This window comes from Pieris brassicae, chromosome 12, assembly GCF_905147105.1.
Source record: "Pieris brassicae chromosome 12, ilPieBrab1.1, whole genome shotgun sequence".
Classification (NCBI taxonomy): domain Eukaryota; kingdom Metazoa; phylum Arthropoda; class Insecta; order Lepidoptera; family Pieridae; genus Pieris; species Pieris brassicae.
In genome coordinates this window covers 8,112,170-8,126,051 of record NC_059676.1, presented here as the reverse complement: position 1 = coordinate 8,126,051, position 13,882 = coordinate 8,112,170, and the positions used below count along the sequence as shown (strand labels likewise).

General features: G+C 35.0%; 1 protein-coding gene across 1 annotated transcript in view; it reads left to right on the top strand.

Annotated features, from left to right (window-relative positions):
* LOC123717170 overlaps positions 1-13,882 on the top strand; it is a 29,461-nt gene that overhangs the window by 3,750 nt on the left and 11,829 nt on the right. The window contains exons 9-32 of the mRNA XM_045673037.1: positions 409-579; positions 1,161-1,293; positions 2,802-2,930; positions 3,556-3,657; positions 4,303-4,430; positions 4,615-4,758; positions 5,343-5,478; positions 5,979-6,074; positions 6,606-6,716; positions 6,833-6,922; positions 7,590-7,761; positions 7,977-8,140; positions 8,473-8,686; positions 9,191-9,361; positions 9,665-9,852; positions 9,989-10,093; positions 10,347-10,461; positions 10,779-10,942; positions 11,020-11,101; positions 11,277-11,456; positions 11,552-11,641; positions 12,025-12,126; positions 12,338-12,484; positions 13,736-13,878. Coding sequence (XP_045528993.1) covers positions 409-579; positions 1,161-1,293; positions 2,802-2,930; positions 3,556-3,657; positions 4,303-4,430; positions 4,615-4,758; positions 5,343-5,478; positions 5,979-6,074; positions 6,606-6,716; positions 6,833-6,922; positions 7,590-7,761; positions 7,977-8,140; positions 8,473-8,686; positions 9,191-9,361; positions 9,665-9,852; positions 9,989-10,093; positions 10,347-10,461; positions 10,779-10,942; positions 11,020-11,101; positions 11,277-11,456; positions 11,552-11,641; positions 12,025-12,126; positions 12,338-12,484; positions 13,736-13,878 — 3,277 coding nt within the window. The remainder of the gene's footprint in view (positions 1-408; positions 580-1,160; positions 1,294-2,801; positions 2,931-3,555; positions 3,658-4,302; positions 4,431-4,614; positions 4,759-5,342; positions 5,479-5,978; positions 6,075-6,605; positions 6,717-6,832; positions 6,923-7,589; positions 7,762-7,976; positions 8,141-8,472; positions 8,687-9,190; positions 9,362-9,664; positions 9,853-9,988; positions 10,094-10,346; positions 10,462-10,778; positions 10,943-11,019; positions 11,102-11,276; positions 11,457-11,551; positions 11,642-12,024; positions 12,127-12,337; positions 12,485-13,735; positions 13,879-13,882) is intronic.

Genomic DNA, 13,882 nt, shown 5'->3' with positions numbered 1-13,882 from the left:
GCAACTAGTCGCAACTGATGCATGGCGCGGTACGTTGGGGCAAATTTGAAGGCGGCCCTATATGTGATCGATACTCTGAAATATTGCTTAGTTCAACTAATAAAAGAAAATAAATTCGAGATTAACTTCCAGTCAAGTTACATGCTTACATATTAGTGTATATTTAGGGTTAAAGAATCATTAAGTGTTTTGTAAGAGAACACAATGTTCCTATTAAACGAATGTAAAAATAATATTTTTTTAAACTAAGTACATAATGTAATGATACATCGATCATGAATATCAAAGAATAATCTAAGTTATTTACTTTTGACTAAGGCCCCAATTAAAATGATTTTTTTATAATACTCGATACTTTTCTTTAAATCAACCTCAAAAGTGTATCAAGAATGGTTTGACAATTTTCAGCCTAATGGAAAAGCGTGTGGGTGGGACCTACATGATGATTTTATCTGCGGGGGACAAACATTTTCTAATATGGGGTCATCCGCCCCCACCGGAAGCTGGGAGTCAAGTGAAAACTGTCTGCTACATTTTTGACCCACACATGTTGAATGATACGGGACAGCCTGATAAATTGTAAGTAATGCAATTATGTAATTTAATATACGATTTTCCGATTTCCAGAATTGCGGTCTTAATGAATGTCAGAAATTTCAATAAAACTTTTTAATAGACGACCTTGTTACTAATACTAGATTGTTATTACAACTACAACCGTTTATTACAACTACAAATGTAAAAAAAAATATGGTATATTTTTCTTATTTACTTATTTCGTATATGTATAGTACCATATTGATGTTGAATAAAGGAAGGCAAAAGTGTGTTACGGGTTTTAAAAACTATACATATTTCTATAATAAAAAATATTTTAATAGTTTCGGCTTTGGTGTTCCTCTAATTATATTATTTATGTAATAAAACGTATATTTAGTTGGGACATTTTGGAAAAAGCGACTCAACTGATCCATAAAGCGGCGGTTATATAGGCACTTAACATCAGGTGGGATTGTAGACAATCTTGTAAATTTGTTTTTATATGACGGTAGTAACTAAAGAGTCTACCTACCTACCTACCTTTATTCACAGAAGGGCAAGGCAGCAGTATGTTACGGGATTTTAAAAACATTTTTTTTTAAATAAAGTTGTTTTAATAGGTTCGGCGCTGGTGGGTTTTTAAGATACGCCGGTATAACATCTTTCGTATTAGATTTTCTCGCGAACTACGGTGATTTGGACGCGGCAAAGAAAGGCACTCCAAAACCTCCTATTACCTTGACTAGTATTGAGGTGAGACGTAATTTTGTTCGTGTTTGTTACCATGGTAACCATTTCTTTTATCATAAGAAAAAAGCAAGCATGATGATATACATAGTACTATCTTTAGATCAAGTTTTGTAATAAGACAGTTTATATATCAGGTCCTTACATATGAAATTGGCGTTTTGTCGTACTGGCCACTTTGACCTCAAATAACTCCTCTTTGGTTAGGAATTTCAAATTCAAATTTGTACAGCTATTTACTCATGTATTTGTGCTTCGATGACCGTCATTCATTTATTTTTTTCTTCTGTTTTTTTTCTGTTTGCGTCACTCATTTTACAAAATGGTAAACTTAAAGTATCGCATTATTTACGAGTACGAGTTCCGCCGTGGCACTAGTGCTGCGGAAACGACTCGAAGGGTGCATGATGTGTATGGCGGTCATGTTGCAAAAGAAAACACAGTTCGTTTTTGGTTGGGAAGATTAAAAAGCTTGAAGTTGGGTACCTCACGAATTGACTGAAGCAAACCGGCAAACGCGCGTCGACTGCTGCGTTACATTACAGAACCGGCACAATAATGAAGGTATTTTAAACCGAATCAATACCTGTGATGAAAATTGGATCCTTTACGATAATCGGAAGCGCTCAGCGCAATGGTTGGATCCTGGCCAGCCGGCCAAATCCTGCCCCAAGCAAAAACTAACCCCAAAAAAGTTACTTGTAAGCGTTTGGTGGACTAGTGCCGGTATTGTTCATTGCCGTTTTCTCGAATCTGGCCAGACTATTACGGCTGATGTCTATTGTCAGCAATTGCAAACCATGATGGAAAAGCTAGCTAAACAACCTAGGCTGGTCAATCGCTCCACGCCACTGCTACTTCACGACAACGCTAGACCACACACTGCACAACAGACGGCTACCAAATTAGACGAGCTTCAATTGGAATGTCTAAGACATCCTCCGTACTCCCCGGACCTTGCTCCAACAGATTACCATTTTTTTCGAAATATGGACAACTTCTTGCAAGGGAAAAAATTTAACTCTGATGGGGCAGTCCAAATCGCCTTCACAGATTTTATTGATTCCCGTCCGACTGGTTTTTTTTAGTAAAGGGATCAATGAACTACCTATGAGATGGCAAAAGTGCATAGAAAACAATGGTTCATACTTTGATTAATTAAATATATTATATTTAAAAATATTCGACGTTTTGTTCCTCCCATACAAAACGCCAATTTCATATGTATGGACCTAATATTTGAAAGCCTAAATAGTAATTTTCTAATATTGCAATAATTTTAATTGATTTTGGTAAATCATAAAATAAAACTAAGTAAGGTATTGATGAATTTTTGATGTTACTAAATTAATAGTCTTTTTTTACTATATGTACTTACTGTAAAGTCGTCAAATAATCTATAACAAAAACAAACGACATATAAATTAAAAAAGTCTGGGGTATTATATTTTAGTCATAGCGTAGACCAGTTGATATCATATTGGTTATTGGATCTCATAAAATTGTTTGTTAAGGTGGTCCAAAAAGAGCCGTTGATCCGGGAACCAGATTATGAACTAGATCTCAAAGCGCTCAAGATTCATTGTAGGAGTGAATGGGATAGTATTAATATTAATGCCCTGATAGAGAAGAAGATAAGAGAGGTATGTAATTGTCAATAATTTATGAAGTGAAACTTCTTTATCGGCGTTAAGCGCCATCTTTTTCTTGTCCCTACCATGGTTGATTCCAAGGGATTCGAAGCCATTAATAACAAATGTATAATAACGATAACAATGATAGTAATAATTCAATTACTATAAATAATTGTATGATTTGTATTCATGTCTATAATAGTAAAAGTCTTTGGTTAAACTTTATCTAATTTAACATTATTTAAACAATTTTTGTAAAGTTGTATATAGTAGATCATTTTTCGAAAAATAAGGTTATAAAGAAGTTTCACTTACGTGTGTACATGCACACATTTTTTTTGGTATAATTACAGCAACAATACAATAATATCATTAAATTACCGCCAGTAGGCTGTTGAGGCTTCCTCGCACGCGTCTTACAAGAGATACTCGCTTGCGAATCATGACGTTAAAATAATCATAAAACAAATTTAGTTAGTCGCTTTAGTTCTTGGAATTTAAGTTCTTAACCGCGTTTAAGTACCGAATCAGTGTATTTTTGACCTACAATTCTGAGAAGTATTATTCATGGTTAAGATTATAGATTTAAAACTAGTCTACGCAGTACAAAGTATTTGGATACTTTTTATTACAGGGCAAATACCCTCAATGTTCCCTCAGCGCAGTGAGTCTAGCAACATCCAGGGCAACGTCCCGGAAAAAAGTTCGAGACTTTTATCAGAAACAGCCGAAAGAAGTAAGTTTGTAATTGCCTGTAAGAGTATTTCATTTTGTTTGTTAGTACTTAAAATTTCTGATATAATTAATTAACTATATACAGTAAAAACCATGTTTCACAACCTTTTGAGTACCAAGTCCCACTTTAGCCTTTATAAAACTCTTATGCCCTGCCTCATATGTGTAACATACATTATACTTAAGATTAAATAATTGAATTGTTTACTTAAAACGTAAATGATAGGTTTTAGGAAGAAATTACTAGGAAATTGTTAACAAACAGTAAGTAAATTTTCTCAATATAATGAAAAACAGATATTTAAATTCCAAATAATTTTAGTAAATTTTCGAACCCTGTACACCCGTACAGTTTATACTATATGGAGAAACTGGAGCGACTGGTTATTAAACCAATCCATCCAATACAAATCGAGTAATTTAGTTTTAGGGAGTTTGGTGTATAGATGAATTAAATTTTATAGAGATCACACTATATATGTTACATTTATAAATTAATATAGGTAGGCCTGATTATAAAAAGTATGTAATTTAAAAAACTTAAAAAAAAGCAATGATTTCTTTATATAATAATAACAAAACTAGTAATATGAGCTATAGTAAGATGAACAATGTCTAAAGAACTTGCCATATCTTTATATCACAGCCACCACCGCAACTACCGTTAGCCCCAGAAAAGGCACCCCCTGGTCCAACAATAGACCAGTTAATGCAACTTCGTGGAGAAGATTTCTTCCTCTATTGTCCCAAATCAGATGGACACGCATATGGAAGGTAGGAAAAATGTCTAATCTCTCGTTGCTTGCTCAAATTTAGGTATTTCCTTCAATACTTGACTGTATAAAATACAAATGGAAACTAAGATTGAATTTTAAAATAAATATCTAATCTAAGAAAAGTCTGATAATTCAGTGATAATAGTCTCGTGGGTCAAATAATTGGTAATATTCAATTCCAGAGACGACATGATTCCACGTCCGAAGTCTGAGACAGTTCTTCACAGCCCGGTGGAGATTGCGGATCAGAACTACCACTCTCAGTACCAGCAAATTGACGTTGAAAAGTGGCTGTTGAGAGGGACTAGACATATGGCCAGTTACAGGTCCGCACTATAAATATATCTTCAAACTCTTTACTGTTAAAAACCATTACGCCGTCAAGATGTCAAATCTATTAGAATTCAACTAGTGCTGATGTCAGTTGATCATCAAATAAAAAAAAAACATTTATTTGATTAAAGCATACACAAAAAAAAAATATAAACATCTTTAACCAAGCAGCTTTATGTTGCTGTCACTAGCAACACAGATTCAGCGGATACTACTGTTGTGTTCGTCGACGTTTATCTTCATTTCTCAAATCTTGAATGTTTATTAAAACACTATCAGTGACAAACGAGTCAAATTAATAAATGACCATTGTAAATAATAGCCAATGCTTGGTCGTCACTTTTTTTATAGGGAAGCGATGAGCGGGAAGCCTACGGGATGGCCATAAAGCGCAGTTATCATCTAGATCATTTTCTTTTAAAATAATTGGAGGTTGTAACTCTCCGGGAAGTCCACTGGGAGCCGATTCTACAGTTCTCTAGTTTTTCTAGTCCATTTTTGCCATAATTTTAAATTATTTTAGTAATGTTTTTCGTATAGCCTCTGAAAATTGGCTAAAACAGGTATTGTATTTCAGATACCAAACTTTCAAAACATTCACGAGTATCGCGTGTTGCGTAGCTGCCCTGGGTATGTTGCGGCGGTATCGCGCGCGGGCCTGGAACGATGACATACTGGATGAGACTTTGGATGTTGGCTGGAATTTTTTCAGGGTTATTATATAACTAATAGATTATTTAGTGGTTTAATTTTTCAATTGTATTACCTTTCTTTAAAAATTTTTTTGTTGTAAGAAATTGCATATGAGCAAGCGTTCAAGTATTACGTAAAACTCTCTTAATACTCTTCTTTCTCTCTTTCGTACTCTTGTAAAACGTTACGATGCGGGGCGGGGATTGATTTGAATTTCGTTATTGATAATGTTATTTTCGACTTACCAGTACTTTACACTACACCATGGTAAGTTTTAGGTATCAAGAATCACTGGGGGTGGTCACGAACCGTTCTACCATTGGATACAGAAAACGTCACGGTGCGTTGCATGCCCTCCCCCCAGTCCAGAATCTCCAAAAATTGCGTGGCGTAATACTTGAACGCTCCCTTAGCGATAAAACCGCTCGAATATAATGTACGTGTATATTTGTAAGTCCACATAATATTGAGGGGATATCATTATATCTGAGTTAATTATTTAATTCTATGATACACGCAGGAATCCCTACTAGAGAGAAGTGGACCGATCAGAAGACTCGTGTTGGGTGAACTTAAAGAGACCTTCAGAATTCGAGATACAGAATATAGCCATAAGGTAAGAGAGCCATCTAAAATACCCACTAGTTGAGGTAAGGTGACGTGGGCAGCCATGACCGCCATGACGTATAATATTTGGGCGGCGGCGCTATGGGCGTATAGGGCTGTCGCAACTTGGTAAGCGGCGGTCGGGAGGCGACAAAGCGCGCATGACAAAGAACTGATGGACTCGCAGGCTTCTTGAATGGAGACCTCGGCAGAAAAAAGACGGCTGAGGACGGAGGTTGGCTCTCAGAGGTTGCAAGGAGGCCAGGTACTGAAGGAAATGGAGGAGGCCAGACATTGACCAAAAATGTGGCTGATGATGATAAATTAATGAATTTTTTAAAATCCTTTTTGGGGTTTCCAGAAGACTTTAAATGGTAACTGGGTCAAATATTGTTTTATTATTTTTCCTATTTTAACGGTAACTCATATTATACGGCTGTACCATGGCCGTACAATTAAACAAAGAATTGTTAAAAATCCAAAGAAGAGTTTCGTTCTTATTTACATATAATTGAAGTCATAAATAACTTCTTATTTTTAGGACCGCGGAATAGCAGTGTGGGGCAAAATGATATCTACTGATCCAAAAGTGTTGGATCTTTGCCGAGGCCTGGAGAGTTTTTTCAAGGAGTGTGATACTGGTGTTTTACAGGTACATATTGTTCTTTAAAACCTATCATTTATTTTAATCATTAAAAATTGTGGTAAAATATGGTATAAATATTAAAAATCAAAAAGAGTTATTTTTAATTTTGGAAAATTTTCTAGATTCCGGGTGAAGTTGAAGTATCTATTTGGAATGAGGGTGGCAAATATTACTGCTATCATCCATGGCCGGCGGACAGATATGGATATAAGGTAACGTTTTCATGAACTGCTTTTTTTGCTTACTGTGGTACCTCCACGGTACAAATTTCTTTACTTACAATATGAAGAGTTAAGAAAAAAAAATGTTTTTATGCCACATAGAATATTATATGCCAACTCAAAGTCAAAGTTAAAAATCATTTATTCATATAGGTAACACAATGTACACTTATGAACGTAAAAAAGAGAAATATTCATTAAATGCTTCTAAGACAAGAACTGGAAATCAACTCTCCGCCACTACTTTAATAGCATGTATTACACAACGTTTGTAAGGAGCACCATGTTCCACATGACATCTTAAATAATAATAAAATAAATTAAAAACAAAGATTTGTCTCAACTGTCAAAGATCCTCTATCAGCTTTTAGCCAACCAACTAGCTTAATTAGCCGTCCAATCTACAGCAATCTTAAAATAATATAAAAATTTCTTTAAAAATTTACGATATGTTTTGACGGTATTGTTGTACGTTTTATATTTAGTAAGTATTTATTATGTCTGTATTGGGTCATAGTAGATGTCAAACGAACAAGCAATTATTTTTATTTTTCATCTCTTAGGCTCTTTGAAAAATGCTATTAATTCATAAATAATAATCTTTATTTGTATGTTAAAACTGAAGTTTGTCTATTGTGAAAATCCTCATCATTATCAGGTGGGTCTTCAAGATGGCGGTAAAGCTTGTGTGCTATACTTTAGTCGGATTTCGCGTCTTTGCGAACACTTCTTGGACAGTATGGCCGATTTGAAGCGAAAACCATTTAGCATTGCAGACGTCGTAGTGAGCGAACGACCAGAGATGCCCGAGCCTGTTAATAAACTTAAACGTAAGTGCTGGTAAAGTTATGAGTAGTTTTCTTATATAAAGGATGCATGGCTTTTAAAAATTAATAAATGTTCATTATGAATATTGACAATAGTTTAACATCTATACAATTTATTGGTATATTTCTTGTCATAGTTGCTACTTGTACAATAGGGCTATCGTATTAGCGATCTAATTTTATATATTTAACTCCTAAGTGGATTTCTTTTTTTGTAGCGGTAGCACCAAACAAATGGGTGATAAGGGGTAGATTCCATGAGGCAGATGTTCGTTTTCCTGAAGAACATCGAGGTAAACAAGCAACTCCAGCTTCAATAGCTGCTATAGCCATGGCACATGTCATCGAACCAGCTGCCTGGACAGCAGATGACGTCGATGAGGTTAGAGATGCTTCACGGGTTTTAGGAATATAAGCAACTGCTGTATTCATAGAAGACTAAGTACGAGGTTGTCTTGAGCAACAAAATCTTATATCTACAAATGCAGATGGTTTTAACCATTGGAAAGACTTTATATTTTAACACAAAGTATCAAACACGATTTCTTACTTAATAATTTTGACGAGATTATAATTATTTGCAGTCACTACTTGGGATACCCGAGGCTTGAACGGAAAACATTGCTGATTTTGATAACTTTACCAAAACTTCAAAACCATCCAATGCTACTTGGAACAATACAGAATTAAAACACTCAATTAAAAACATTTCAGACGGTTATCCGCGGTGATATCCTTTATCAAAACACTATGGAACACCTAGAAAAGATGGGTATCAGTCTAGAAACACCTCAAGCTGATGAAGAGGCTGGCGAAGAAGAAGAGACGGGGCCCAGTGGGACCCTAGCAGCCGTGGATGTAATGAATAGGTTTAAGATTTCGGAGTACGACTGTATTGAGACTGAGGTTCTGGATAGTGTCTACAGTGGTGAGTTGTTTAATTAAAGTAAAAAAATTTAAAAAAAACTAGCAAACAAATGAACAAATTCAAATCAATATATTAGGGTCATGTATATATATAGAAAGATTTAGTTAATATTGTATGTGGAATTATAAATTCCTTGTCATGTGATGTGTGTTTGTGTACTACTTGTAATTATTATTTAGAGTTTTAAATTTTAATAGTCACTATATCGAAAGTTATTTTTATCGATCTTATTGAATTTGAAGCTTATCGTTTTATGTGTTTAATAATAATAATTAAACTTTATTCATGAAAGAAATATGATTGTGACCACAGTGACTAGGTTTACAATTATTCCGTGGTACAGGGTACATGTTTAAAACAATAGTTTTAAAGGAAAAACTAGGCTTACATCTTATCAAATAAAATTTGTTTTAGACCTTAAGTGAGTGAATGATTATTTGAATGGGTGCGTGTTTATTAGACTAAAATTAGTAATGGTTTTATACCAAGTCAAAAAAATTTTAGGCGAGCTAAGTCCGCAAAAGGATAGCGGAGTTATATCCCTCAAAGACTCCCTCAGACGTCTATTCAAGGAGCATTCTCATGCTGTGGTGACTGCCCGTGGTGGCTCCACGGCCATTTGGCGACATGAGGATAGTTTCTACTTCTTTGATCCTCATGGATGTGATGATAATGGTAAGCATAATATGATCGACTAGATACTAGAAAAAATTCAAAGCAGGGTGAAACCCCTTTAAGATATCAAAGATAACAGGGTATAATGTTTAATGGATCTACAGAGTAATCAAAAAAGAATTTGTTTCTATCGATATTGCATTTTCACTGAAATTTCAGAGAAGCAAGCAGTTTCTCATTTTTTTTATTTGTAAACAAAATTATCAAATTATATACATAGAAAACATTTAGAACTTAATATTTGTGAAGAAAGCTTGCCACGAAATGCCTCGGTAATTACGTAGTGATACTTTTGTATTAAAGGATATCCATCGGAAGAACCTCGCGCAGCCGCCTGTCTCATCCGCGTCAAGGGTACTACGGACGATTTGGCAAACGTTATTCTTGGGAATTTAGCTCCAGGGAATGACGATAGCTTCAATATCTCTCCTGTGGCTGTCACTGCTAGCAAATTGAATGCTGAGTTGGGCGCCCCGGAGACGAAACTTGAGGTGTTACGCTTCATTGACAATAGTAGATTTTCTAAATGTATTCCAAAAGTTTGGTTCTGTGTAGATTTTTTAGATAGTAGAGGCTTATTTATAGCCTTTTTTAGAACTCTTCAAACATAAATTAAAACCGTTTCAGAACAAGCAATTTCAATGGATAGCGAAAGGAACAGCGGCTATACTCATGGGTCCTCGAGGGGAGAATACTGCTTTAGGAAAACTCGCTGAAAAGGCTGGAATTGGGGTATGTGTTATAAAGAACATACATTTTGTTTTAGGAGGGATATATAAAATTTTACGTAGATGGGCTGTCGTTTCTAAGAATTGCTGTTTTGATTTAAGTAAATGATTTTCATAATAATATATGTCGTTGGTTGTGACAAAGTAGAGGAGGTATTTAAACCCAAATCAGTTTGAATGTTGGCGACATATAGAAAAGAAAGAGAGAAAAAAGAGAATTTTACTGAACTACAATCTATTTACAATATTTTCATCAGGAGGAAGACATGGCAGGTCGAACCCTAGCCCTGCCGGCAGCGGCGGCTTTTGCTGCGGCTACGGAGTCAGTTCCGCCTCCTCATATGCATCAAGATCATATGTATAATTTCTTAGGCATGTTAATTTTACTATGTTTTTATTATTAAAAAGGTCCCTTGTAATATAAAGAAGTTTTGATTTAAATGTTATATGTTGTTATAAATTTATGTTCGTCATTTGATAAACGATTAGGTATGTTTATGTAGATCACATAGAATTTTTTTATTTTCACCTTTGGCACATCAATTTTTTTTAAAATTATCAATTCTCTTAAAATGTATTCCCTGGTGGGTTCCCGGAATTCTTTGTGTGGTTCAATTTGTTTTATTTGAAATATAATAAACTTGTAATAAATTTATTAAAAGTTTCTACATTTTTTTTTGTTTAATTAGACGCTGGCACGGAATACTACCTCAACTTTTACAAGAAGACTGGTAAGAAGGAACTGGCACCGGAAGATTTGACGGAGAAGTTCGAAATGGGGGCTAACACGTTCTCAATAGAGTTGGGTGAACCTATAAGATTGCCTTTAAGACTTCCTGATGAACCAGCTGGGGTGAGTTTATCCACAATTTATCCACAATGTTTGTTACCATTTTACCAAAAATGAGATAAAATACTTTTTATTGACAGGAGGGCGAGGGTGAAGAAGAACCAGAACCGGATGAAATTGGAGAGGGTGAAGAAGAAGAAGAAAAAGAACCACCTATGAAACGTTAGTAGAAAATTTAAAGTGATTCAGTAATAACAAAAGTGTCGTAAAATTTCGATAACTAACTAACTGCATAAAAAATGGTGTCTCTTATATAAATATACTTTATTTCTTCAATGTTGGCTAGTATTATGTGTTTTATTCATATAGCCAATTTTGGTTCCTGGTTAAATTTCAGAAATCAAAGACGCCCTCTTCAAGATGTGGTATGATGAGACGAAACCGACGTCTGTGTCTCTTTTGGTGGGTGATTACCATCAACTGGGTGTATGGATGAGAGCTGGTGGAAAAGTGGTGGCGTTTGACCCAGCCCCTACTCTTACTAAAGGCATACTGACGAGACAAAGGATTACTAAAGGTAGGAATCTGATAGAAATAAATGGCTGGTGAGGTTAATTATATAAAAAATAAGAAAGCAACAAATGCGATTTTAATAAAAATTACGGTAAATAGGTGATGAACTGAGGCTCCAACGCATCAAAGATGAAATGGCAGGAGAAGGTGGTGATGCTGCTGAAGAGGAGGAAGACGAAGCTGGAGGAGGTATGTAATAAAGTATATGTCTAAATCATATAATACAAAATTATGTTGTGTTATTCGTACATATAATTTAACAATAAATGGCGTATAAGGCATATATGTGTTGAAAGCGGTCAAGCGCAGATTATTTTTAACCCTAGGTAAATGTAGTAATTTAAAAATTACAAATATCGCATTGTCCCACCATCTTGGCAAATAAATGATTATTATTATTATGATTACACGAAATTAACTTTGTAATATGTATTTACGGAATTACCTGATATGGCGATCAAGGACACGTGGTATGTTCGTGATTTCTTCTGCTCCTGCTTTTACAGCTGAAAACAAGTTATCTTTCAGAGATTGTTCAGCTTGTTATATCTTATTGTATGTATATCCTATAGAGGGTGAAGAAAAACCAGAGCCCGAGCCAGAATTTGTTCCTCCTGAATCCTGTCCTGCTCTAATGGTGTTTGCCAGCCCGGGGGAGTTTATTGATAAATTGAGTAAGTTCTATATTTTTTACCAAGTCTTACACTATTATATGAATCATCATATTGTTGGAGTTTTTTCAAATAGATAAATGTAACATGAAAAAGAAATTATAAGAAGAATTTGTTTCTTGCAAATGCAAATTTGTTTGGTGCTGGTATAGAGAAATAGTAAAATATTAGGCCAATTTTCTGGAATTCCAATAAAAGTAATTTTTTGGTTTAGCAATTCAAGGCGGCCTTGATAGGAAGCAGTGTCTAGCGCCCTACAAGCTCTACCCGGTGAAAGTGACAAACGAACTGACATCCGTATTGAAAGAGAAGAAAGCACCAGCTGCGAAGAAGGGAGAAGATGAGGCTGCTGACGAGGAAGGTGAGTTAGAAAACTAAGTGGGAAAACCAATTAAGGTCAAGCTCCAGATTTTACGTCAAATAATTGAGGAGTTATTTGATCACATATCTCGAGAAAATTGACAGATTTTTTTTCCTTTTAAGTTTCTTCCCAACTATCGATCCTTGAATTTATCAATTAAAAGAAATCATTATATTCATGCACAAGAGCTGGTGTGACTGCAGAGCAGACAGATTCTAATAAACGGCTCAAATATAAGAGTCATTCCTTCAATCTTAATTATGTTTCCTGTGGAGTAGAGACTCTTGCGTTTTTGCTTTCTATATATCCATTTTAATGATTATTATTACTATGTTATGAATATTATATTAAACAAATACTTCTTCAGTTAGCACTGTACACTCCACTTTATTATGGGAGACTAGCGGACCCCACAGACTTCGTTCTGTCAAAAAGATTTGAAATGTGGCAGTTTTTTGTTCCTACCAATTTTATAGTCGGCGCAAAAAATTCTTATGGCAGAACCATCACCCTCTGATGATAAGCCGATGTGTGAGGTTCAGCTAGGGCGACCAAAGTATCTTCGCTCGAACTTCGGCCACTCTTCTGTGACCCACTAAAAAACCCCAACTGGGATGTCTGCTAGAGGGCTATAATCTAAGAGGCGAACTTAGGGTTCAAACCTGATTGGAAAATAATGTAATAGATAGTGGGAACCTAAAAGTGACAAATATTTAAAAATTGTGTGCCTCATTGATATATTTTCCTATTAGTATGTATTCAAATAATTTTGCTCAGATAGGGATATTAAATTAATAATTCAAAAATGAAATCCTTTTTTTACCGCGACTAATGATCTATAGCTCTCACATTTTTTTACTATTCAATTTGGTCGGGTTCGCGATATTATCACTTGTTGTGTTTCGGAACGCGACATTGCTTAGACAACAGTGAGTGCTTGTAATTTAATATGAACTTTATTGAATAGCAATAAAGATCAAATTGACTCTACATTTTATTTACAAAACGTTTGTATGGGGAAATTATTCGAATTTTTCTGTCCGTAAAAATCATCCTTAGACTTCAACGAATATTTAAAAAAAAAGAATTGGTACAATTGGTTCAGGCGTTGTAGAGTTATGCGCTTACCAACACATTTTGCGATTCATTTTTATTTTATACATTATAATAGCCATCATAATTATTAGTAAGCATGAGTGTCAGTTAATCTTGCTTTAGAGGAACAGTTTTAAAAGGCAGTTCAATTTTTAGAGGGAGAAGAGCTTATAGAAGCGTTGGAAGACGCTGCTCTTGGAAAGTATTTCACGCGTTTGGGGCGCGCTGTTGGATCCATACGAGGTCGGGTTGCTCAGAATGAGAATTACTTTTTGGATCAACCGAATAGAGATAATCAGGTGA